The sequence below is a fragment of the Lemur catta genome, chromosome 14 (genome assembly GCF_020740605.2).
Source record: "Lemur catta isolate mLemCat1 chromosome 14, mLemCat1.pri, whole genome shotgun sequence".
Taxonomy (NCBI): domain Eukaryota; kingdom Metazoa; phylum Chordata; class Mammalia; order Primates; family Lemuridae; genus Lemur; species Lemur catta.
Window position 1 is genome coordinate 29,797,049 of NC_059141.1, and position 24,974 is coordinate 29,822,022.

Sequence of the window (24,974 nt, forward strand, 5' to 3'; positions counted from 1 at the left end):
GCAGTGAGGGGAAGTGCTCAAAGGCCAGAGTGGTCATGTGTTCTGGAGGCAGTCAGAAAAGCTTTTTGAGAGAAGGTGTTGACTTGAGTCATCTGACTATAACATTTAATTGATAATGGCTTTATTAAATCAATCACAGTACAAGGATATACATAACCATTTTCACAGTGCAGTTTATGCATGCTTTATTTCTCCACTGAGTGCCCTTATAAAACTGTATACTGAGTGCTATGTTTGAATCGTTCATCACTAACTGAAGGTCCCAAAGGGGCTATGAAAGCCTATGGTTTCTTTGCATCAGGTAGGCTCTGTAGCTAGGTGAAGGTGACAGGGATTTCCTTTTTGTGGCTGGATTGTTTCCTAAACCTGATGATGGACTTGGAACATCCTGGGAGAGCATGAAAGAATTTCCCAGGGTAACTTTTGGTTCTCTGTCTAAGAAAAAACCTGGCTATTTTGATGAAGTTCTCTGGGGCCTACTTATATCTAAGGAATTGGAGGAATAGTCTGTGTGTGAGAGTTACAGCTTTTCCCTTGAGGCCTAATGGAGTTCTGACTGGAATCCCCAGAGATACCCAGGATACAGAATTCTTATTGAGGCTAAAGACTCTGATCAGGTGTTAGGTTCCTTTCTCTCCAGTTCCCTCAGAAGATACAGGAAGGGCATCTCCTTTTCCTCACCATTGGGTGCAGAGCAGCACTTGAGAATAATAGATAGCATCTAAACTAGAAATTGGCTGACCTGTTTGTTAAGGAACTGTGTGGTTAAAATTACATCAAAATGAGATACCAAATATGAATGTGCTTTGAAGAGTCTAAACCACAATTATTGTGTGGCTGTTAGTTTTGATGGTTAGTAATAAACCAACTCCTATACCATTGAAGAGATAAAGATGCCTCACAAACCACAAACTAGTTTATTTCTGATACTGCTGGGGGCACTCCAGTAATTCTGGGATGCTTAAAATAGAATTGCTGACAGCTAGGGTGGGTCTGAGTTCATTACCACCGCAACTGCGCTGTTGCAGCTGTATGTCAGCGGACCAAGGTTTAGCTGACTCATCCTGGTTATTGCGATGAGCTGGGATGCTGCTGCTTGTTGGGGAGAGCAGTCCTGATGGTTCTGCAGTATTGTTTTTCTGATTCATGTAGACTAAAAGGATTGTAGGATTAGGGTGAGAAAAATGGAGACTTTTTCCTAAAGAGCTAGAGTTTGAAGGGTATTAAAAAGAGGAAAAACGAAACCAGAAGAGGGGGATGGGGTGGGAGAGGAGAGAAGAGCTGAGCTCTGAAGCAAGTTCTTTATGGGAAAGAGAACAAATGACTGAGAGGGAATCTGGTCAGGTAGTTTCCTGAGCTGGCCACCTGATTGCACTGTTGACACTGAACAGTTTGCTTACTTTTTGGAGCTGCTTTGAGATGAACATATGAAAACAAAGGCACTATGCAGATGGATGTTTATGTGATGGTGTCGTAACCTAAGTGACCAGACAGGGATGAAATATAGGGTGAGATGTTCAAAATGAGCTCAAGACAATATTATTTATAGGTAGATGAATATCTAAGTTGGGGCCGGGCGCGATGGCTCACGCCTTGTAATCCTAGCACTCTGAGAGGCCGAGGCGGCAGGATCTCTTCAAGTCAGGAGTTCGAGACCAGCCTGAGGAAGAACGAGACCCCCGTCTCTACTAAAAATAGAAAGAAATTAGCCAGACAACTAAAAATCTATATAGAAAAAACTAGCCAGGCATGGTGGCGCGTGCCTGTAGTCCCAGCTACTCAGGAGGCTAAAGCAGTAGGATTGCCTGAGCCCAGGAGTTTGAGGTTGCTGTGAGATAGGCTGATGCCACAGCACTCTAGCCCAGGCAACAGAGCGAGACTCTGTCTTAAAAAAAAAAAAAAATCTAAGTTAAATTGTGGTCTAAACTGAGAGAATTCTAGAGGGGTAGACTTGGTCATGTTTAGAAATTTGAAGCCCTGAGGTTTATGTTAAAAAATTGCCATTAAAACTGTGTTTTCCCTTGTCCTATAATTAAAGACACAACAAAAATGCCTTTTATGTTTAATTATAATTGAGAGGTTTTTATAAATTTTCAGTGAAATTTTCTTTTTAGGAAATGATGTTATCATACAGCCTTTTTTTTTTTTTTTTTTGACAAGGTCTTATTCTGTTGCCTGGGCTAGTGTGCGGTGGTGTCACCATAGTTCACTATAACCTGAAACTCCTGGGCTTAAGCAATCTTCCCACCTCAGCTTCCTGAGTAGCTGGGGCTATAGGGGCACACCACTGTGCCTGGCTTTTTTTTTTAGAGACAGAGTCTCCCTATGTTGCTCAGGCTGGCCCTAAGTCTGGCCTCAAGTGATCCTCCCACCTGGGCTTCCCAAAGTGCTGGGATTACAGGCACAAGGCACTGCGCCCAGCCATATAGCTTTCTGTCTAAAGAAGTGACCCATATTGCATTTCTTAAATTTTTTTCCTAGCGCTCGGCCTAATCTTATCTTTATTAATGACCTTTAGTTTTAAATAGGATGAAACTCTAATTTTTATATAGAACTATAATTATTTTATCCTTTATTAATGGCAAAATAGTCAAACTGGTCTGATAACATATCTTTTATGAAGTTTAGTTAGAAAACTTTCAGTTCTTTGAATAGCTATTTAATATTTGAATTTACTGTACTCTTACCCATTTAAAGTTAATTTCTATGAAAGCAGCAATAGCAGGAAATAAGTGAGGAAAAGATGGGCTGGAGTGAAGTTTCTGAAACATTTTATTCAATTAGTCATTATCTTATGCCAAAGTTTTGTTTTTATTTGTTTATATTTTTTTTTTTAGAGATGGAGTCTTTCTCTGTTGCCCAGGCTGGAGTGCAGTGGTGCAATTATAGTCCACTACAGCCTCAAACTCCTGGGTTCAAGCAATCCTCCCACCTCACCCGCCTGGGAGCTACACCTGTAGCTGGGACTACAGGTGTATTCCACTACATCTGGCTATTTTTCTTAGTTTTTTTAGAGATGGGGTCTTTGCTACATTGCCCAGGCTGATCTTGAACTCCCGGCCTCAAGCGAGCCTCCTGCCTAGTCACTGGGATTATAGGCATGAGCCACGGTGTCCAGCTATTATGCCAAATTTTTATACATCCTAAGAGTAAGATATAATAGGGCAGTATTATCCAAAGTGTGGATATTAATAAATGTCATACAGGCCGGGCGCGGTGGCTCACGCCTATAATCCTAGCACTCTGGGAGGCTGAGGCGGGTGGATCATTTGAGCTCAGGAGTTCGAGACCAGCCTGAGCAAGAGTGAGACCCTGTCTCTACTAAAAAAATAGAAAGAAATTATATGGACAACTAAAAATATATATAAAAAATTAGCCGGGCCTGGTGGCGCATGCCTGTAGTCCCAGCTACTTGGGAGGCTGAGGCAGGAGTATTGCATGAGCCCAGGAGTTTGAGATTGCTATGAGCTAGGCTGACGCCACAGCACTCTAGCCTGGGCAACAGAGTGAGACTCTGCCTCAGAGAAAAGAAAAATGAATAAATGTCATATAAAAAAATAGGTTCTTTGGAAATAATTTTGCAAATGCTGGGTTAAACAATATTAAATAGATTTCTGTAGAATTTCTTGGAGACTTTAATTAAATACACTGATGGGTGCCATGAAAATCCAAGAAGGAGAAGAAAATCTAATACTGCTTATCTGGCAGACCAACCTAATGGACCTGCATTCCACAGAACATACTTTGGGAAACCTTGAAAAGGAAAATCAGTGTTTTCACTACTTACTGTTGATATTATCAATATCATATTCTTTTAGATATCTTGAAGACTGATGTTAAAGTCACTATGTGGTATATTTATAGTATTTAAGTGTATTTATACCAGGAAGCTTTATGTTTGGTTTTTGCCTTTATCCTAAAAAGATTTTGCCTTTGAGGATAAGCAGTTATACAAAACATATTACTGATTTAGAAGATAAGAATTTAGAAGACAAATAATTCATCCAAAAGTAGGTTTCGTGGTCCTCATGATAGCTTCCAAAGGAATACACGCTTTAAAAAGAAACTAAAGAAAAACTGTTTTTGTATTTTCTCTCATAAGTGCTAATGGAACAAAACATTCCATTGTGAGCTGTGTGGTTAACTAAACCCTTCAAGTCAAAGATCATAGACTGGGGTCCATGGGATAGATTAGGTCTACAGATAGTTTTATTTAGCCTATATAGTGATTTTTTTTTTTGGTAGAGATAGGGTCTCGCTATGTTGCCCAGGCTGGTCTTAAACTCTTGGCCTCAAGCGGTCCTCCTGCTTCAACCTCCCAAGTAGCTGGGCCTGAACCATCTCACCCAGCCGGTAGTGATTTTTAACACTGAATTAGTTCCCAACATTTTAGCATCTTGAAGTTCCACATAAAAATCTGAATTTCTACAGCCGGGCATGGTGGCTCACTCCTGTAATCCCAGCATTTTGGGAGGCCTGGGCAGGAGGATCTTTTCAGGCCAGGAGTTCCAGACCTGCTGTGACAACATAGTGAGACGCCATCCCTACAAAAAATTAAAAAAATTAGCCAGGTGTGGCATCATGTGCCTGTAGTCTTAGCTACTCAGTAGGCTGAGCAGAAGGATCACTTGAGCAAAGGAGTTTGAGCCTGCAGTGAGCCATGATTGTGCCACCACACTCCAGACTGGGCAGCAAAGCAAGACCCTATCTCTTAAAAAAGAAAAACAAAAATCTGAATTTCTAGCTGCTCCTGAAAAATAGAAAAAGTCTGACAACACATTTGCAAATGGTAACTACTTGCTGGAGCTGAGAAGTACCTGCTTTCTTTAGCAGAGTTTTACTCTAGTGTGTTACTGCCTGCCTACTAACAGTTGTCCTGGTAGCTTGACACATTTGTGCTACCTGTTCAGCCCTATAGGCATTTGAGTTTGTGTGACTCCTGCTGTAAGGATATGACATGGCCAAAGGACTGATGCATACCACAGCACTTCTTTTTAGAGTCACCTTTATAAGCAAATGTGGTCAGGTTGCTTCAAGAAGGAGTGCTGTTATCCTGTCAGGCTAACTTAAGGGAAACTTCACTATTTCTGGGTGATGTTCAAATGTTTGTACTCAGGATGCTGAGGCTTTTACTGCCCAGAATATAGGCTACTTGACAACATACTGGAAGAGTTGTTTCACTTTCTGACACACACACAGTCATTTCTATACAGTCTTCCCTTGTATGCATGGGGGATTGATTCCAGGACCCCTGAGGGTACCAAAGTCCAGGGATGCTCACCTCCTTTATATAAAATGGTGTAGTATTTGTGTATAACCTACATGCATCTTCTTGTATACTTTAAATTGTCTCTAGATTACCTAATACCTAATACAGTGTAAATGCTATGTAAGGGGTTATTACACTGTCATTTTTTAAATTTGTATTATTTTTATTGTATTATTAATTTTTTAAATATTTTCTATCCAATGTTGATTGAATCTGTGAATGAGGAACCCTCAGATTTAGAGGCTCAACTGTATATGTAAAAGTTGTATATTGCCTGGGGACATTTATGTTGAATTAGGACAGAGTTCTAATTTCATCCATTCTCCAAAATAAGTAATAAAGAAACAAAGATAATTAAAAAGCAGTTCTTTCATTTATACTCCTTTCCATAAAATATTTGTGTCCATAAAGTATGCTATTACAACGAAGTAGAGAAACATATATATAAAAAATCAGGAACAGAAAATATATCCAAAGTGTAAATCCACATATATCAGGCCCTGAGGTTATAGAAGTTGGAAAAACAGGCCTTGTATGAGAGTGGGCTTGTATTTCAGAGAGAAACCAGAGTGTGAGTGGAACTTATCAGTTCAAACAGTACCATAATATTGTTAGTGAGTAGAGTGTGCTGATGTTGGCCTATGTTGATGTTTCTCTAATTCTGCAGCGGGGCCAGCTCTGAACAGCTATTTTCTGGTGGCAGCTGGGAAATGTAGATTTTGTGACTAGGGTTGATCAGTACTGTGTCCTGAGCCCTCTTCCTGTATTTTTACCTAATCTGTAATGCCAAGAATATCGTAAAGGAATGGGTTGTGTGTGATGTGATGAAATGAGGATGTTGGGGGGATGGGGACAGAAGAGAAAAGGCAATAATGAAAGCTCTCAGAAGGAAGGTGTGAGATCTTTTGCAGAGTTCTTTTGTGCAGTGGTAACCTACAACTATTATAGAAGGCTGTATTTCTGGTTAAATGAAAGCAGACCACCATGGATATTACACAGGAATTGTTTTCATTTTAAAACAAAGTGATCCATGACCAAACTCAATTAACATAAAGTTATTGGAATTACCTTACCAGGTCCCGAAGCTGCCTTAACTTCTTTATTAAGAATGAAATTAGTCTAGCATTCTGGGAGGCTAAGGCGAGAGGATCCCTTGAGCTTAGGAGTTCAAGACCAGTCTGAGCAACAGTGAGACGCCATCTCTACTAAAAATAGAAAAAATTTACGGGTATGGTGGTGAACGTCTATAGTCCCAGTTACTCGGGAGGCTGAGGCAGGAGGATCGCTGAAGCCCAGGAGTTTGAAGTTTCAGTGAGCTGTGATAACACCACTGTACTCTAGCCTGGGTGACAGAGTGAGATTGTCTTAAAAAAAAAATGAGATTAGAAGAAGAGAGAGTTCTATACAGAAAAAGATACACCTTTTTGTGTGTGTGACGTTAGAAATCTTGTTTTTACAGTGGCAGAAAATTATTGTATCTTAAGTTAAAAATTAGCAATGGGCCTTCATTAAGGCATTTAAAAGTGGTGCTTTGGGGTATTAGTGAATCTGCCTTTGTGATGAATGTCAAGGTAATGATAATTTAGTCAAACAGACCAAATTTTACAAGGAAAGAGCTGGATTTTTTTTAATGTAGTAAAGGTGGAACAAATACCTGAATGTTAACAGAATTGTAAACAGGTCCAAGTTTTCAAAGTGTAGGGAAGAAATGGAGTTCTTTGTGGCTTCTGGCTAACTATTGAGGGCAACAGTGTCATAAAAGGCAAAAGGTGAATTTCGTAGCAATCTTAAGGAATGAGTAGACTGTTTCCAACTGAGCAATGCCAGTTTTAGAGTCCATTCAAGGTGTTTTGAAAGTGTACTTGGCAGAAGTGCTGCCTTTCAATTGGGACTATTCCTAGGTATAAGGCAAGCCAAGAAATCATCTAATGTGGTTTTTTGCATTAAGTGTTAATACTTGAGCAATGCTGAAATATCAGAAAATGAATAATTCTGTTGATATTAAGGAAAAGAAAAATCAACTGTTTTGTTTTGTATCTTTATTGGTGTGGGGAAGGAGAGGCATGTTCCTCAAGGACAGATACCAGGTTCCCCTTTTGTGCCCAGCCCACTTCCCAGAGCATATGGCTGCCTGCCTAACGGATCGGTTTCAGGCAGTACAAAACTCAACCTTTAGGTATGGCAGGTTTTTTTGTGTTTTTGTTTTTTTTTTTGCTATTCTTTGATAATTCAGCTATGATTAAAAGGAATATGTTTCAAGGTTAAGATTCTAATGAAATACCTTATTTTTTACTGTGTGATAAAACAGTACAAACTATGGGCACTGAGTCAGAGTCCCAGTGAAGAGAAATTACCAAATGGAAAGAAATATGCCATAGAGGTTTCTTTTTCTACTCCTTGAAAATTTACTTCAGGCTGGGTGCAGCACTTCATGCCTGTAATCCTATCACTGTGGGAGGCCAAAGTGGGAGGATCGCTTGAGCTCAGGAGTTTGAGGCCAGCCTGAGCAAGAGCGAGACCCTGAGATCCCATCTCTACTAAAAATAGAAAAATTAGCTGGGCCTCGTAGTGCACTTGTAGTCCCAGCTACTCAAGAGGCTGAGGCAGGAGGATCACTTGAGCCCAGGAGTTGGAGGTTGCAGTGAACTGTGATGATGCCATTGCACTCTACCCAGGGTGACAGAGCAAGACTCTGTCTCAAAAAAAAAAAAAAAAAAAAATTCAATTTCTGGGCTTGCCTTTATTTAACCAGCCTTGTCTAGGGGAAATTAGATAAATCAAAAGGAAATAACTCTCTTCGGGCTTCAGTGTTTGTTGGTAATTCTGTGCTAACTTGTTGAGTGTTAATCTGTATTAAACCATATTGCTGAAAGATAAATGTTTTAATTTTGGAGGGAGAATGAGAGATAAAAAGCCAGACATATAGATAATTTTCAGAAAATACTCCTAATGTTTCTGTTCCCTTCCTTTAGATGTATTCTTAAAAAGCTAAGTGGTATGCTGTAACAGGTCGTAAACACTCTATCCTATCATATGGTAAGATGAATCTGATTCAAAACTCAGAATCTGCCTCTAAAAGACTGCCTTTAATAAACAAACAAACAAGTGGTTTCTGAAGGTTTCATGGTATATATCTAGAGTGTTGAGTATCGTCCCTTAAGTAGATTCCCCAAATTCTATTGAAAGGCACTTAATGCAGATTACATTAACTAATTAACTGGATTTTATTTGGGTCATGTATTTTATAAAATGCACAAATCAACGGGTTTGTCTTTAGTCATCTTATTCTCATTTGGGGTTGATGGAAATGAAGTAAGGACCAAGTAAACGACTTTTTTTCAGGTGCAAATTCGACCATGGAACCTAAGTGACAGTGACTTTGTAATGGATGGTTCTCAGCCCTTGGACCCCAGAAAAACTATCTTTGTTGGGGGAGTTCCACGACCCCTCCGAGCTGGTGAGTGGAAATAGTAATACCACAACAACAACCAAAAACAACAAAATCCCCGATGTATTTAGTGTTAAACATTTTCTAGGTTTCCAATCAGCTATATACAATCCCCAAAAGAAGGCTTTCATGTCATTTTCACTGAGCTGAAATAAGGATTAAATGTTTTCTCCCAAAATGCTCTCTTTTCTTATGGTGCAAGAGTGAATTTCATCAAACAGTTATGTTGAAAGGATGAGTTCTATTTAGTGCTGTCCTATTTAACTACATATTTAAAAATAATAATACATTTGGCAGTATGTATTATTATGCCAGCTAGACTTGTTTCTATGACAGAAAAAGAAGTAACCCCACCAGAAATCTGTCCGGTGCAGCTGTGTGCCCACTCAGTGATGAACCAAACCACTGCTGGAAATTGTGCCTCTGGGAATCAAATTGAACTCTTCCCAAGTGAAATGGGTTCCTGTTTTTTCTTATGGACTTTGAGAAATGAATTATATATTTGAGCATCTTTATTATGACTTATGAAAAGCTTCCCTGTTATTTTTTTAAAGTTCCTTTCCAGTGAAGTAATTGTGCTGCTGGGTTTGAGCAGAACCAAAATCGACTGGAGAGTTTGAAGTGATGCTGACCTGACAACTTCAATATGTATTTAAATCCAAAGACAAATCCTATCAGCTGTGCGTCAGCCTCCCACTGATCAGTGTTATTGCCAGTGGAATATAATAAAATTATTTCTAGGGCCTATGTTTTTAAAGCACTTAGAATAATTGAATTTATTTTTTTAAAGGAAGACAAAAAAACCAAGGTTACTGTTGCCATTGTAGTTGTGAAAGTACATTACTTCTGTGTTATTTATAAGTAAGTAGACTTAGTTCTACCTAAAAATTAAAACAAAAAACAGAGACCATTAAAATCAAGTTGTGAAAACAGAATTATAAAATGTAACTTAAAGCTATTTGGCTGTATGGCTTTAGTGGCTTCTTAATTCTGAAAGCTCCTCAACATTTCTAACATATTTATTCAAATCCCAACTCCAATCTACATTTGAAAGATAACTTTGGACCTATGTAAAGATATATTCATAATTCCATTTTGAAGGACTTTTAAACATACTAATGATGACTATGGTGTTTATAATTTTACACTATTTCAGAAATAGTGTATTTTCATTCTAGTGGAAAACTGCCAAACGAAAACTGGAAAGCAAAGCAGCAGAGATGTCTCCCCTTTATCTGCTGTCAGAAAATAAAGTCTAAGAAGGGCTAACTCAAACGTGAACAGCATTATAAGATAAGGGCAAATGTAGCCCTTTGTTTCTAAACTGCTTGTGCTTTTTAAAGAAAAAATTGTTGGTGGGAGTGTTGTGGTATTTCCGACTTTTCTAACTGGTATTATGTTTAGGATTGGAGAGGGACAAAAATCCTCTTTGATCTCTTATAAATAGGCAGTGATTGCTAGTATTCTAGCTATTCCTTTTTGCAACTAGCTACAAGCACAAATTCATTGTAATACTCTAGCCGCTCGCCTTTTTTGCTAGACAGGAATCTAAAAAAATATTCTGCAAGAAAAAGTCCTACAGTCATGAAATAACAGAACTGGCTTTAACTTCTTATGTCTATTTCTAAGTCACAGACATACCATTTCATAAACTAAATTCCCTTTTGTATTATTTACTCTTTATTCTTACTGTTTTAATGACTTGGAAGGGTAGGTAAGGGCCTCTGTATCGTTTTTCTTCTATCCTGTGAAGATCCACTTTTCACACTTTATGACCACACTGACACCACAAGAAGGAAACTGCAAGACATGAAATTGTATTCCTCAATATTCTATGTCTGCAAGATGCTGCAAGTTCTAGGATTAGACAAGAATTATATTTAGTTATCTAGTCAGAAATGGGATTTTGTGTTCCCTGCCTAGATAGTATACCGTTCATAATTCTTGAAGTTCTTGTTTTCTAAACTAAACTGAATTTTTTTGTTTTAAAATTTTGTTTTTGTGGTTATCTAGGTAGTAATCTAAAATCATTTGGTCTGATGGAAATGTTCCCCTGCCCATGTCAACACTTCCATAAGTGTAGCTAGTTTCTAAGTGGCTAAATAATCTATATTAGTGTCTTAGAATTTTATTATCTATCTCAAGACTTCCAGATTAGAGGCCATGTAATCTCGACATAAAGAGTTAACATCTGCAGCTTTTATCCAGGTGTATAGAATTGGGTTTCTTTGGAACACACTGAGCTTTGTGGAATGGTGTGTATCTTGGAATAGAAGACCTTTTTTTTTTTCCTTCCTATTCCTTTGCTGGTAATAGAAGACAGTTTTTAAGGGAATTCATTTTGGCTTTGCTAGAGAATCTTAAATTGAATACAGTGTAGTTCACTTGAGCAATAAGCATTTATTGAGCATCTACTTTGTTACTGGCATCATGCCAAACTGAATGAGCATCCCACCATCATGTTAAACTGGTCATCACATACAGAAAGTCAAAGAGTTTAGAAGAGAAGGAAACAAGAAATGTGTTCACAGAATGTTAACTCAGAGGCCGGGTATAATAGCTCATACCTGTAATCTCAGCACTTTGGGAGGCTGAGGCAGGAGAATTACTAGACTAGAGGTCAGGAGTTTGAGACTGGCTTGAACAACATGGTGAGACCCTGTCTCTACAAAAAAAAAAAAAAAATAGAAAAATTAGCCAGGTATGGTGGCACGTGCCTGTAGTCCCAGCTACTTGGGAGGCTGAGACAGGAGAATCACTTAAGCCCAGGAGTTTGAGGTTGCAGTGAGCTATGATGACGCGGCTGTACTCTAGCCCAGGCAGTAGAGCAAGACCCCATCTCAAAAAAAAAAAAAAAAAAAAGAATACCAACTCAGAATTAATTGGAGGCTAAATTATATTCTATAACGTGATTCTCAGATTTGATTTTAAAATACTTGAGGGCATTTTTTAAAAAAAATTGTTTACAAGGGGTATTATAGTTACAGACTTTCGGAGAGTCTTAAAACTATTTTAAGCACTATTACAGAGTGATCCTGGACTAGATGTGGGTGGCTCTAATCAATAGGTGAAATTTTAGGTGCCAAGTGGATTTTTACCTTATGCTGGGCCAAAAATTGTCCTTTACCATGTCACAATGACTAAAATGTCTGAGAGGAATCTTGTGAAGTTTTTTATCTGTGATATTTCCTCATTGTAAGACAGGGACCATTATCACTAATAGTTATGCTAAATACAGTCTTTATCCCTCTAAACAGAAATAAACTAACACCTCTAAAGAAAAAAGGCAACCTGTTTGAGGCAGTATTGTCTTGACTGAGTTCAGGTTGTTCCTTCTGCTCCTTTGACAAGCTTTCCTTTTAAAACCTCATGTTGGAAAAAAAATCACAGTCCTAGAAAAATAAACCTGAAAATGGGAAAATATCAAGGCAAAATTTAGATGAGTTTACTCATCACCTGATTGTGGGTTCCTCTAGATCAAATAATACACATTCCTACTATGTCTTGTCGTTTCCTTCCATCAACTCCCCTCAGTGACAATTGCAAGCCAAGGATGGCTTGCCTGAAGTCTTCTGGTGTTTTTCAGGTCTTGTTTTCTTTCTATTCCCCAGCCCCTCATCTCATCCTACCCCCATGGCTAGGAAAGGCTAGAGGTAGACTTACCATGCCACCATGTGGCTGAAAGTCAGCATATTCTTTGGAGAGTCAGTTCAGGGAAATGGAGTTTGTTTGGTTCTCCTCACCTGCTACCTCCTTGGAAGAACATGTTACCACTGTACATTCTTGTAATACAAGGAACATGTCTTTCTGAATCTCCATACAGAAATAGCCTTGTTGTATATCCCTATGGTATTAGGACCTCTCTAGAATGCACATCTCTTCACTCTGGCACGAGTAAGTGCCAGGCTTGGGGGTTATGAGACCACCAGACAAAAGTGGAAAATGAAGTATCTGTACTCTCCCCCAGTTTATCAACAATGAGTATTTCTCTTACCCCAACTTCTTGGCTTAGGCTTTGGATTTGAGGACTGCCTCAATGACCAAGCTTTGGGATGTATCCACTCCCAACCTTGATCAGGCTTGAAAAACCCTTAGTTTGTCTCTCTGATTAGAGGCATGTGAGCTGTTCTTCTGTCTCATGACTTCCTTCTGGCAGTTCATCAGAGCAGGCCCTGCAGAACAGACCAATCTTGAGAGATGGCTCATCTAAGCCCCTGAAGCCGCCTACCATTTGCTCACTCATCTTTGGGGCTCCTGTCTTTGCTAACTATTGCTCTGATAATTCTTTCTTTTTCTCCCCTACTAATATTCTGTGACAGAGCCTAAAATTTCCTTCTCTGCCTTCCCCTCCCTGCTCTGATTGTTAGGAGGATGGATTTTCTGGGGGCGGGAGGGGGGTTAAAACTTTTAAGGTAAATATTCAGTGATATATGGCATACATCTAGAAAACATACATCCTGCATCTTTGTAAGATCGTTTATTTCAAACATTCTGTATAAACATTTGGGAAGTTCACATGTATTAGGAATCATATCCTGATTTGTGACTTAGAAAATAGAAGTATTGTGACTGTATCCTTTTTTTGTCCTGTGAAGTAGTAGCAGACAGAAATCCTATATCAAGCTTTTTAGCAGTAGAAGCTGTTTCACCAGGTCCTATAAGTTCAGTATGAGTTGTCTCAGATAAACTCCAGATTTGGCATACTGACTCCATTAACTGCATTGCCTTTAGGACTAAGGATTTTCTAATATTAGTGTGTGTTTGTGTTCTCCCTACCCCCCAAAAGCAAACTCTGACCCATAGCTGATGTCAAACTTCAAACTTTGCCATATCAGTGACAGATTGAGTGGCCTTAGCATAAAGCCAAACTAAGACTGGGATGAACTGGTGCTTATAGGGCAGAAACCAGGCCAACTTAATGCTAAACAAAGATTTATAAGTAGGGGAAAAAACAACCACTTGACAAAACTAGACACGGGAATACCGCTCTATCCACAGCAGTGTGCTCAGAGCTCTCATGTATATTCGATTCTCATGATTACCTTGTGAGATTGTAAGAGGTAGATTTTGCATTTTAGAGATGAGGAAGCAGAAATAATTGGTGTAAGGCCACAATAAGTAAAAAAGCCAAGATTTGTGTTTAGATCTCCAAACTTCAAGTTTGGGGCTCTTTGTCCAAAAGGAAGATGCTTTATCAAGCTGAGATCTGAGATGTTGTCTCAGTAACAGTAATAACAGTCAACTTGGTACCAATCCTATTTAATCAAATTAAGCACTTTGATTTAGTTGGTTGTTCATACCATCTATTTGAAAATATTCCTAACTTCCCAACATCTGATGCAGAGCAGAAGCTTATGAGCACATTTCCTCCACTCAAAATGTGTAAACTGCCCTTGTGAACCAACTTGAGAATTATGATAAACCTAGCAAGTCCACCATCAAACTCAATCTTCCTTTCTTTCAGAAGTCCAGATCCCTTTGTCATCCTGAAGTGCCCTGTGGCTCTTTCCTGTCTATTTTGTCCTTATTTTCAAAGAGAAGAAATGTGGATTCTAGATTCCCAGTTTAGAATCTGTTAAGGTGAATGTGTTCGTATTTCCTTCAGGAATCCTCATTCCTGCTTCACCCCATTTGGCTCTCACAGTAGCTCAGACTTGGACATTGCCTTAGGGTTGGCTTTGAAATGTAATTAAATGATAAGAATAGGACCATGGGGTGAAACAGGGTTGGGGAGTCATCATGGTTTCCTCTCTGATAAACTGAATACCCTTTCAAATCTCTGTGAAGAATCAAGAGCAAATCCAAGGAACCATAATTGGGGTTTAGATTCAACTTCAGAGGCTTAGTCACCACAATGCAGAGGAATTTGTGAGGATGTTATATGCACCACATAGCTGCAGTGTTCTTGTTGCCCTTTCCAGTCTATGGCACAGTGAAGCTCATCACAAAAGCCAGTTTGTGGATTAGACCATAGTAGTGTTGCTGCCACCATGGAAGTTCCTGAGATGACTTGAGTTGTCTAGGAGCACAGAACATCTTGTCCAAAGTACTACAGTATGCCCTTGGATATAGCTACCAGATTTTCTACCCCTGTGGTGACCACATAGACCCTATGAATACTGTCTGGATGGGAAGGAAAAAAATAAAAAGTGGTTTGAAGAGTCCTAACTTCCTCATGGACTCTAAGCCTGCTATCACCTTTGTGTGAACTCCAGACTCCTTCACCAGTATGCCCTGCTCTGATACCCTCATCTTTCTCAGGTTAAATGTTAAGAACATGCTCCTGGGAGCTACCATGTCTCTGCCCTCTGCAGAGTATGGTTTGGAATAAGGATTCCACTGTCATAGGCTTAGTAAGTGGTTTTACTACATTCTCTGGATAAGATACATCCTTGATAAATTGATCTCAGATTTCATGAGATCAAGATATAGATGATAAGACTGGGCGCGGTGGCTCACGCCTATAATCCTAGCACTCTGTGTGGCCGAGGCAGGTGGAGGCGGGTGGATGGTTTGAGCTGAGGAGTTCCAGACCAACCTGAGCAAGAGCGAGACCCCGTCTCTACTAAAAATAGAAAGAAATTATCTGGCCAACTAAAAATATATATATAGAAAAAACAATTAGCCGGGCATGGTGGCGCATGCCTGTAGTCCCAGCTACTCAGGAGGCTGAGGCAGGAGGATCGCTTAAGCCCAGGAGTTTGAGGTTGCTGTGAGCTAGGCTGACGCCACGGCACTCACTCTGGCCAGGGCAACAGAGCAAGACTCTGTCTCAAAAAAAAAAAAAAAAGATGATATATAGATATCTGTCTCTATATAGATATAGATGATATAGATGAATCCATGAAGTTTTTAGTTGACTCTTGCCAGACCTTTACTGCTTTTCTTCTGTTTTTCTCTCCTTTCAAATAGTCAAAATGCTAGCCCCTCTTCTCATCTCCAGTTCCCTCCCGTCACAGGAAGGAAATTTATGTGGGACTTTTCCTGTATTAACTGATGATATTCATTCTAAAGAATCCTTTAAAACCTAGTCTCTGAAAGGAGTTTTATGTTCTGACATCTCTAGATAAATTTATCTTCTAGATAAAAAAAGAAAAATTTCAGTTTGGAAATTTATAGAACTCAAAGAAGACTTGCCCTGGTGTTTCTTTTAGTTATGTCTACAGAAGTGTGTGAATTAGTTATTTTTAATGCTGTTTTATAGCATTAAAATTATTGAAAAAAGTGGTTACTTTTCTCAATAATTAGAAACACTTTAATACTTAAATGACATCCCTCTGGTGTTTGAGCCTAGTATGAGTTCAGCCTCCAGGAAGTATGCTGAGTGAACACTTACTGGTTGAGTAAAAAACCAAATACAAACAGCAGTTGTTTAACTATTATTTACTTCTCTTCAAGGGTCATCATAGTAGTGGATTTTCTGTAGTTAAAATGCAGATTAGGGTAGAGAGATAGGAAATTTTCACATTCTCCTCCCCCAAAATGCTTCCTTAAGTCTAGCTTCTCAACAAATTGTCCTTCACTTGAGTGAGGCTTACTTGGCTTAAATATCTGCAGCCTTTTTGGTGGTCAAGAAAATGACTGTATATAAGCTCAAATGGAAATGATTTATTTATAATTAGTTTTCATAAAAGCATAAGTGGGTGAGGGTTTCTGCTTCCTATCAAAAGTGCTTAATTTAACTGCCAGCAACATCAGTCATGATCTCATCTTTGGCACATGAAGGTGATTTTCCAACAGATAAATTCACAAAAAATAGAATGCTTGTGCTTGTGGAAGGTGCCTTTTCTGGCATCAAAGGATCCTAAAGATTCATTTAGAGACCACTATGGTGTAGAAGAACCTATGGTTACGATGACTCTCCTCTTAGCTGGAGCTTTAATCTTATAGCTCATGTGCCTTCTTTTTAAATCAGATGCTTTATTGAGTTCTTCCTACGGTGGAAGACAAGTGCTATTGAGTCCCTTGCCAGCATTCTTTTCCTGGCCACTCACCAGGCTTAGAATGTATTCCCTCTCTTACTCCATTAGAGGGAGACTAGTCTTTAGAAAATTAGTATTTAATTTACGGGGTCCTGAGGTTGCTTATTTTACTAAGCCCATTTGACCAATAAGGGAAATTCTTTAATGACTGCAATTAACAATTAATTCTACCTTCAGTTTCTTGGTCGCTGTTACTGCAGTAACATTAGCCATATGAGGAGATCCTCAAGCCATCAAGCGTTGTTGGGCTGAAGTGTAAGGGACCACTGAGCTCTGATATTCAGGGTATGTGCACGATTCTTGTTGCATTGTTCAAATGAATGTGATCCTGGATCCTGCCCCAAGACTGCAGTCAATCTACTTGGCTGTAATAGACAGTGCTTCCTTGGCTGATATGACTCAGTCATTCTGACCATAATGGCTTTCTGCTGCTCTATATTTAGTAGCACTTACTCTTGGGCTTAGTTATTGCTATCTTATTTTCTCACCTTCTGAGAATTACCTGTTGGTTGCAGGTCATTCTTCCTATTAAAAATAGACACTTAGAAAACTATCACCAATATTAGTCAGTCTGGTATGGAAAGACATTTTGAAGTAGCAGAAAGATAGCCTTTCTGACATGCCAATACGGTTTTTCTTACTGCCTCAGCAGTTTCACATTACAGGAACTAGTAAAACTTGAAGTAGCTTTACTTCTGTTCATAGAAATCTGTTCAGCCCCTGGGCCCTTGTATCTGCTGCAAAATTCTTCCCCCACCCCACCAGGTTGTGCTGCTTTCCTTTTCCTCAGATACTGATTCCTGTGGCACTCTACTGTGTGATGGTCTTTTCACATTGGCTGTGGCCTGGGTCATCATCTATCTGCCCTGTGTTCTCCTTTCCAAATACCATATGTAGATGTTTGAAAGACACAGGTTCTTGGGTTGCTCTCCTGGGGTAGAGCTGACTCTTTTGGACCTATACTATGTAAGTGGCCTGAAAGAAATGGTCATCCCTGGAGGAGATGCTGTCCAATATCAAGTAAACAATTATCTTCAGGCAGTCTGGGATGCAGGTAAGTGCTACGTGTCTCTCCATGGTACCTTTGCGGTAGGGATAATTTTAGAATATTAGACCTTTGGAATGGTCCAATTTCCAAATGCCTTTTCTACAGTTGTTTTGTTAATAGACCAGTATAAAGGCATATTTAGAAGAAACGTGGCAAGAAGTACAAACCAGACCCCTGGGGCTGGTGGCAAGGTATGGGTATGTTGTACTGCATGTATAGCAGCTTAGTGCTTTGTGGCACATTGTAAGTGCTCAGTAAATGTCCATTGCTGCTATTATCATTACTAGTATTATTATTTAGAATTCAATGGGAGAAGTTAGTGTGGAGATTTCCCAGTTATGATACAATATACTCTTTAAAATCTGTAATTTTTTTTAAATTGTAGAGATTTACTTTAAGGCTATAAACAAACTGTCTCTAGTTAAAACAAGGAGTTAATTCTTTCTGTAGCTTAGTCCTAATACAGTAGTGTGACATTAGTAATTGCCTTCAGTCTTAGAGGTCAGTAAGTAGGACTGTTTCTTATTAACTTGTTAGGGCATCATGAAATGCTTTGCCTATCCAGGACCCCATTCCATTGGACTAAGCAGTTAGTATAGGAGGATTACTAATAGATCATTCCTTCTATGTTGTTGCTAAAGTTATATCAATTCTTGTGTGTATGTTTGTAAACTGCTAAATATTTTTTTCATTTTATTTTAAAACATCCTACGAGGAGCTCCCCTACTTGAATTGTAAGACTGGTTTGGACATTCTTCATAATATTCAACATGGGTTCTCCATTTCTTAATTATACTGCATGATCTCTAAATAATTCTTCCTTCTCCTGGGCAAGAGTACCTCCCAAATATTTATACATATCTGTGTTTATTTTCTTGCAGTTGAATTGGCAATGATCATGGACCGTTTGTATGGTGGTGTCTGCTATGCTGGCATTGATACAGACCCAGAGCTGAAGTATCCCAAAGGTGCTGGCCGTGTGGCATTCTCCAATCAGCAGAGTTACATTGCGGCCATCAGTGCTCGCTTTGTGCAACTCCAGCATAATGACATTGACAAACGGGTAAGCAACTACTTAGGGTGGAATTGCTATGCGAGAGAAATGAAGTTTGTTTTCGGGCCCCTGGGAAGAAAAACACCTTGTGATCATAAAGGAGCAGCTCAACCTTGCATGGCATTGGTCCTTCAGTCCATCTAGGCTGCCTGAAAAAGAGAACAGCCTTGGTATTTAAGGTGTTAATGAATCTTCTGCCTCACCCATCCCCAGAGTGATGTTACACTTATGAAAATAACCCTGCAGAATTTAGCGTACCACGCTAGTGCTGTTTAAAAGATGACGCTAACAGTGCATTAACAGAGGTTGAGAGCTGGTGACCTGCTTGACCTACATAGTGCTCTTTTTCTTTTTTTTTTTTTTTCTTTTGAGACAGTCTCACTCTGTTGCCCACGCTAGAGTGCCGTGGCGTCAGCCTAGCTCACAGCAACCTCAAACTCCTGGGCTCAAGGGATCCTTCTGCCTCAGCCTCCCAAGTAGCTGGGACTACAGGCATACCCCACCATGCCCGGCTAATTTTTTTCTATATATATTTTTAGTTGTCCATATAATTTATTTCTATTTTTAGTAGAGACCGGGTCTTGCTCTTGCTCAGGCTGGTCTCGAACTCCTGAGCTCAAGCCATCCTCCCGCCTCGGCCTCCCAGAGTGCTAGGATTACAGGCGTGAGCCACCACCCCCAGCCTACATAGTGCTCTTAAAACAAACAAACTTGGAATAACATTTAAATGTTTAGGAGTATACAAAAATCATTGAACTGGTTTCTTTTAAAATCGCAAGATCACACATGGTTACAATCATTGGACCCAACTAGCTGCTTCAGTCTCTACTTCAACTCCCTCTAGTTCTCCTATTCATGCCATATATGCATATGTATTACATGTCACTTTTTTCATTGGTGTTACCTGCCTGGCCTCTAAAGACATTGAATGTGCTACCTCTGATCTAAAGCGAGGGCATGAGGCCAGGTGCCGTGACTCACACCTGTAATCCTAGCACTCTGGGAGGCCGAGGTGGGAGGATCACTTGAGGCCGGGAGTTTGAGACTGAGTAATATATCAAGACCTTGTCTCTAGAAAAAATAAATTAGCCAGGTGTGGTGGTGCATGCCTGTAGTCCTGGCTACTCAGGAGGCTGAGATGGGAGGATCATGTGAGTCAGGAGTTTGAGGTTGCAGTGAGCTATGATGATACCACTGCCCTCTAGCTCAGGCAACAGAGCAAGACCCTTTCAAAATAAATAAATAAAAATAAAGAGAGCGGCCGGGCATGGTGGCTCACGCCTGTAATCCTAGCACTCTGGGAGGCCAAGGCAGGAGGATTCCTTGTGCTCTGGAGTTCAAGACCAGCCTGAGCAAGAGCAAGACCCCGTCTCTACTAAAAATGGAAAGAAATTAGCCAAACAACTGAAAATAGAAATTAGCTGGACAATGAAAAATATATAGAAAAAATTAGCCAGGCATGGTGGCACATGTCTGTAGTCCCAGCTACTCAGGAGGCTGAGGCAGGAGGATCGCTTGAGCCCAGGAGTTTGAGGTTGCTGTGAGCTAGGCTGATGCCACGGCACTCTAGCCCAGGCAACAGAGCAAGACTCTGTCTCAAAAAAAAAAAAGACCAGAAAATAAAGAGAGTGCATGAGGTGGAGTTGTAGGGAGCTGGTGTGCACAGTTGGTTTTGTAGGTAGACATGGGTTTAAATCCCTAAGTCCCAGCTCTGCCACTATTTGGAAGCTTGGGGAAATGGAAGGTGGTAGGAGCTAATCTGGGACCTGTGCTAATATACATGAAAAGAACAAGAAGGACACTAGCATCATGTCTTGAACAACTGCCTATACAATTGTACAGTGACTATTAATGCCTCCCTTAAAGGATGTTCTTGGGGCATACACTGAATTGGAATTAATAAAGTAGTAAATATATTCTATTGTGACGTTTCACCTATACTCTCTATAGTCAACTTTGACTAATTTTGTGTAGCAGACAAATTTCTTAGGAGATGAAAATTTCAATTGGTGATGAAGTTTTCATATTCGAGAAGATTATATTCTCATTAAGACATATATCTGATCAAATTACAAAAGCCAGTGGTTAGAATAAATATTCTGTTTGCTACATCACTGGACTCCTTAAGAGTAAGTGGTAGTGGTTTCTTTGTATTTTTAATTAAAATGAATAAAATAATTTTTTTTAGAATTTTGAAACACTCTTTAAATTAATGGAGACTCAAAGAGGTAATGAAGATTCAACTCCATTCCTGGTTTCCAAGTACCCGTAACTTGCCTTTTCGTAGCAGTAATCTCCCTAAAAGACTACAAACTCCACGAAGAGAGGCATGGTGTCTGTCTCATTCTCTGCCTGATCCCCAGTACTTACCCATCAGTTGACTCAGTCATAGATGCTTGAGAAACCTTTGTTGAATTAACACATGGTGGTACTTGGAGGTTTCTTTTACCTACTGCTGCTGTTGCTGGTAGAGTTTCTTGTTCCTGTATGTTTGGGAGTCTGCTATACCAGATTCCATTACATGAGACTGCTGTTGCACCCATCACTGGTGAACTCAGGCAATAAACTTAACCTGAAGAGCCTTAGGTTCTCATCTGTATGGAAATAGCTTTCTTTGTTCCTCTCTGAAGCCATAACTGGTGACTGTACAGGAAGTAAATCCTGGAGATGATAAAAGAGAATCTAGGGGTGGCTCCATTTCCTCATGCTTCTACCTTTCCTTTGCCCTCATCCTACAACCCTCTAGCCTGACCCGTAATAGAGGGAGGTACACTTGCCCCGGGGATTATAGTTGTCTTTGAGGCCCTTTAAGAATCACACTATATTCAGATACTGTTTGTTTTGTTGCCTATCCCTACTGCTAGGTTCAAGCCCTCAGTATTTCTTCCCATAAGATTTAAAACTAGGTAATAAAAGAGAGAAATGGCTTTGCGTTTGCTAACGTGATGGTAGGCCATGCTATGAAAATGGGTTTGGAACATCAAACCTCTCAGGAAAGCCAGTGACTATTTTCTGTTCACTATATTTAGGTTAACCATACGTTCCATGTCATAGAGTAGACCTCAATAAACATTTAGGGTAGCAGCCAGCTATTGGAAAGAGCATGAGTTTGGAGCTAGAACAGATTCCAATACATGTAAACCTTTGCTGCACCAGTCACTGGTGACCCCAAGCAAGTTACTTAATGCCAGGAGCCTCAGGTCCTCATCTCTAACTCCTTCCTGAGGATGGTCTGAAGATTAAATGAGATTTGAGGACTGAAAAGCCCTACAGCAGTTGGACAGATATTTAAGACAGCACTTTCTGGTTAGCAGTATTCATCTTGCTACAAATGCACAAAATGTGTATATTTTTTAGTCACCTCTGTGAGTGACCATGCACTTAATATTGATGTTAATATTACATAGCTCAAATTGCTCTGCAAAAGATGTATTGAAAAGGCATGCTGGTTAGTGAAGTGCACCGGCCCAGAGTCAGATGGACTGGGTCTAGATCTGGTCCTATTCCCCATGGGGTTATATGACCTTGGGCAGGTCACTTAAATTCTGAACTTCAGTGTACAATGAAGGCAATAGTAATAGCCTGCGTAACACTTGAGATTGTTGAGAAGCCCAGCAGAGATACTGTACGAGAAAGTAGTATGTACAGTGTAACACACGGTACACCTGTGTGGTGGGACTGTGGGCACAAGCATGCTTCCTCCTTCCACATGGTATAAAAAAGGACCCATCAGTTCCTTCAGGGCCCTGGGGTGAGAGTCATCTGAGTGGGAGCACTGGAAATCATTTCAAGTGATAGAGTCCCTTCCCTCCTTTTTTCCTCTCAGGGCCAAGCTCCATCTTCATGTTCTTTGTTTGCCCTGACCAGTATGGAGACCATTTTTTACTATATTATGGGAGATGGAAGCAAGCTGGGACATCTTTTTCTCTGTCTCCTTCTTGTTTTCTTCTTGCTTTGAATATAGCCAGCAATACCTTATTATTTTGCTTCTTGTATTTTGAGCCTCTATTAACTACACCCTTCATAGATGCATTTTTAGGTTCACTCATAGTTTTATTTTTATTCATCTTTCTCCCAAAGCTTAAATTTGAGCTTTCCAGAGAGCTTCTGTTATTTATAAGCACATTAGTATTTCCTTAAGTTATGCACTTTTTTCCCTCAGAAAAAATGACTGTTCATGATTGTCTACAGAGAATTTCTATCATTAGTCATACCTTCTTTCCTCTAGTTGTTTAGCAATAATCTTGTAGCAAAGGTTCTGAAACTTGCTGTGCTAAAAGTCAGGAGCACATGTCCATCTGAACTCACAATCCCTTTTCCTTGCTATTGAAAATTCCAAGGTGCTACAGTCATTCTCTCCTTCCTTCTTTTTATTTTTAAACATTTTTTTAAGTTAATTAAGTGAGGCAGTGGGAGTAGAGAAGGAACAAAGAAATCTGTAACTGGTTGTGATCAATTAGTTGTAAATACCACTGCACTCAGACCAGCACTTTAAAAAACTTTTTTTGAGACATTTATTTACTTTCCTACATCAACAATCTTGGATTATTATGCCATGATTATAAATGGCTATGTCTTATATTTAATATCTCCTCAGGAAAAAACATAGCACTATTAAGTGCTATGGCATCCTATAGGGAACTTCAATCTTTTTTTTTTTTTTTTTTTTGAGACAGAGCCTTGCTCTGTTGCCCGGGCTAGAGTGAGTGCCATGGCGTCAGCCTAGCTCACAGCAACCTCAAACTCCTGGGCTTAAGCGATCCTACTGCCTCAGCCTCCTGAGTAGCTGGGACTACAGACATGAGCCACCATGCCTGGCCTGGAACTTCAATCTTTGGTGGTAGCTTTAATCTCTTTCCTTCTGATGTGAACCTACAGTTGCCTTTAAACCAATTCCTTGACTATTTTAGATAGCATCAAGTTTTTATTACCTCTGTACTTGAAGGAGCCTTCTTCGCTGTCTGCATCATTACAAATGTAAATTCAGGGGAATCAGTGAATTTTTTAAACTATACATGGGATTTTAAGGGCCACTTGCTTCCTGTTTGCATTCGTTATCCCTTAAGGAGAGTGGGGGGGGGGCCACCTGCAGAGCAGCAATACCTGGCCATCAGGTCAGACAGTTCTTTAAGTGTGGAAGTCCTAGTACCATATGAGGTGTGTGTGCATACATTGCACCTTCCCTGTCTACATTGTGGGGAGGTACACAAAGAAGAAATTGACTGGTATATTTCTTTACCTCTTTTGTATCCAACCAACTTTTTTCAAAAAAGACATCTCTTTTGAGGGTTTATGTTTATTTTTATTGCTGCTCTTGGCTAAGCTTTTAGGTGGAGTGGTTTATAGAGGAAATACAGCCTTTATAGATTTGATTTCTTCTTACTATCTTAGAGACTTTTTGACTTCCTATGAATATCAAATAAGATGTCAATATGCAACATTTATGGGAACAGTTGATCCTATAGATTTGGCACTTTTATTTCTGCTATCATTTTGCTCATCCATAATATCTTTAAAGAAGAGGTGTTTTGTTTTGTTTGTAACATCTTTATTGAGCTGTTTTATGGTATTCACATACCATAAAATTCACCTTGTTAAAATGCACAATTATATTTACATAATCATGCAACCATCACCACAATCAATTTTAGAATATAGAAGTATTTTTGTTCTTTTTTTTTCTTTTTCCCTTCTCCTCCCCTCATTATAGAGGTATTTTATGCATAGCCTTCAAGTCCACAATAAGAGGATCAATTGCACAATAACAACAGTGGGGTGGTGGTGAGAGACACACTACATTTATCCTCTGTAATCACTCAGCTCATCAGAGAGAGATGATCCTACTTATTTAACTTGCACTCTTCAAAGACACAGGAACAAAGTAGCCCGAGCTGTTGGGGCAAACTTCTGAACCCTGCTACAACTGTGATTAGGGTCCCCTTTGTTGGAGCAGGTTGATAAGTCTTCACATCAGCAACTTTTTGCTGTGGCATGTCTAGCCGCAGGAGGACTAAGAGAGGTGGAGGGGGCTTCTACTAGTAGTTCCTTCTTTTGTTTTTTTCTTTTCTTTTTTTTTTTTTTTTTTTCCGAGACAGAGTCTCACTCTCTTGCCCAGGCTAGAGTGCCGTGGTGTCAGCCTAGCTCACAGCAACCTCAAACTCCTGGGCTCAGAC

At 39.7% G+C, this 24,974-nt stretch overlaps 1 protein-coding gene across 1 annotated transcript in view; it reads left to right on the forward strand.

Annotated features, from left to right (window-relative positions):
• CPEB3 (cytoplasmic polyadenylation element binding protein 3) overlaps positions 1-24,974 on the forward strand; it is a 185,768-nt gene that overhangs the window by 139,200 nt on the left and 21,594 nt on the right. The window contains exons 8-9 of the mRNA XM_045567810.1: positions 8,612-8,726; positions 18,629-18,810. Coding sequence (XP_045423766.1) covers positions 8,612-8,726; positions 18,629-18,810 — 297 coding nt within the window. The remainder of the gene's footprint in view (positions 1-8,611; positions 8,727-18,628; positions 18,811-24,974) is intronic.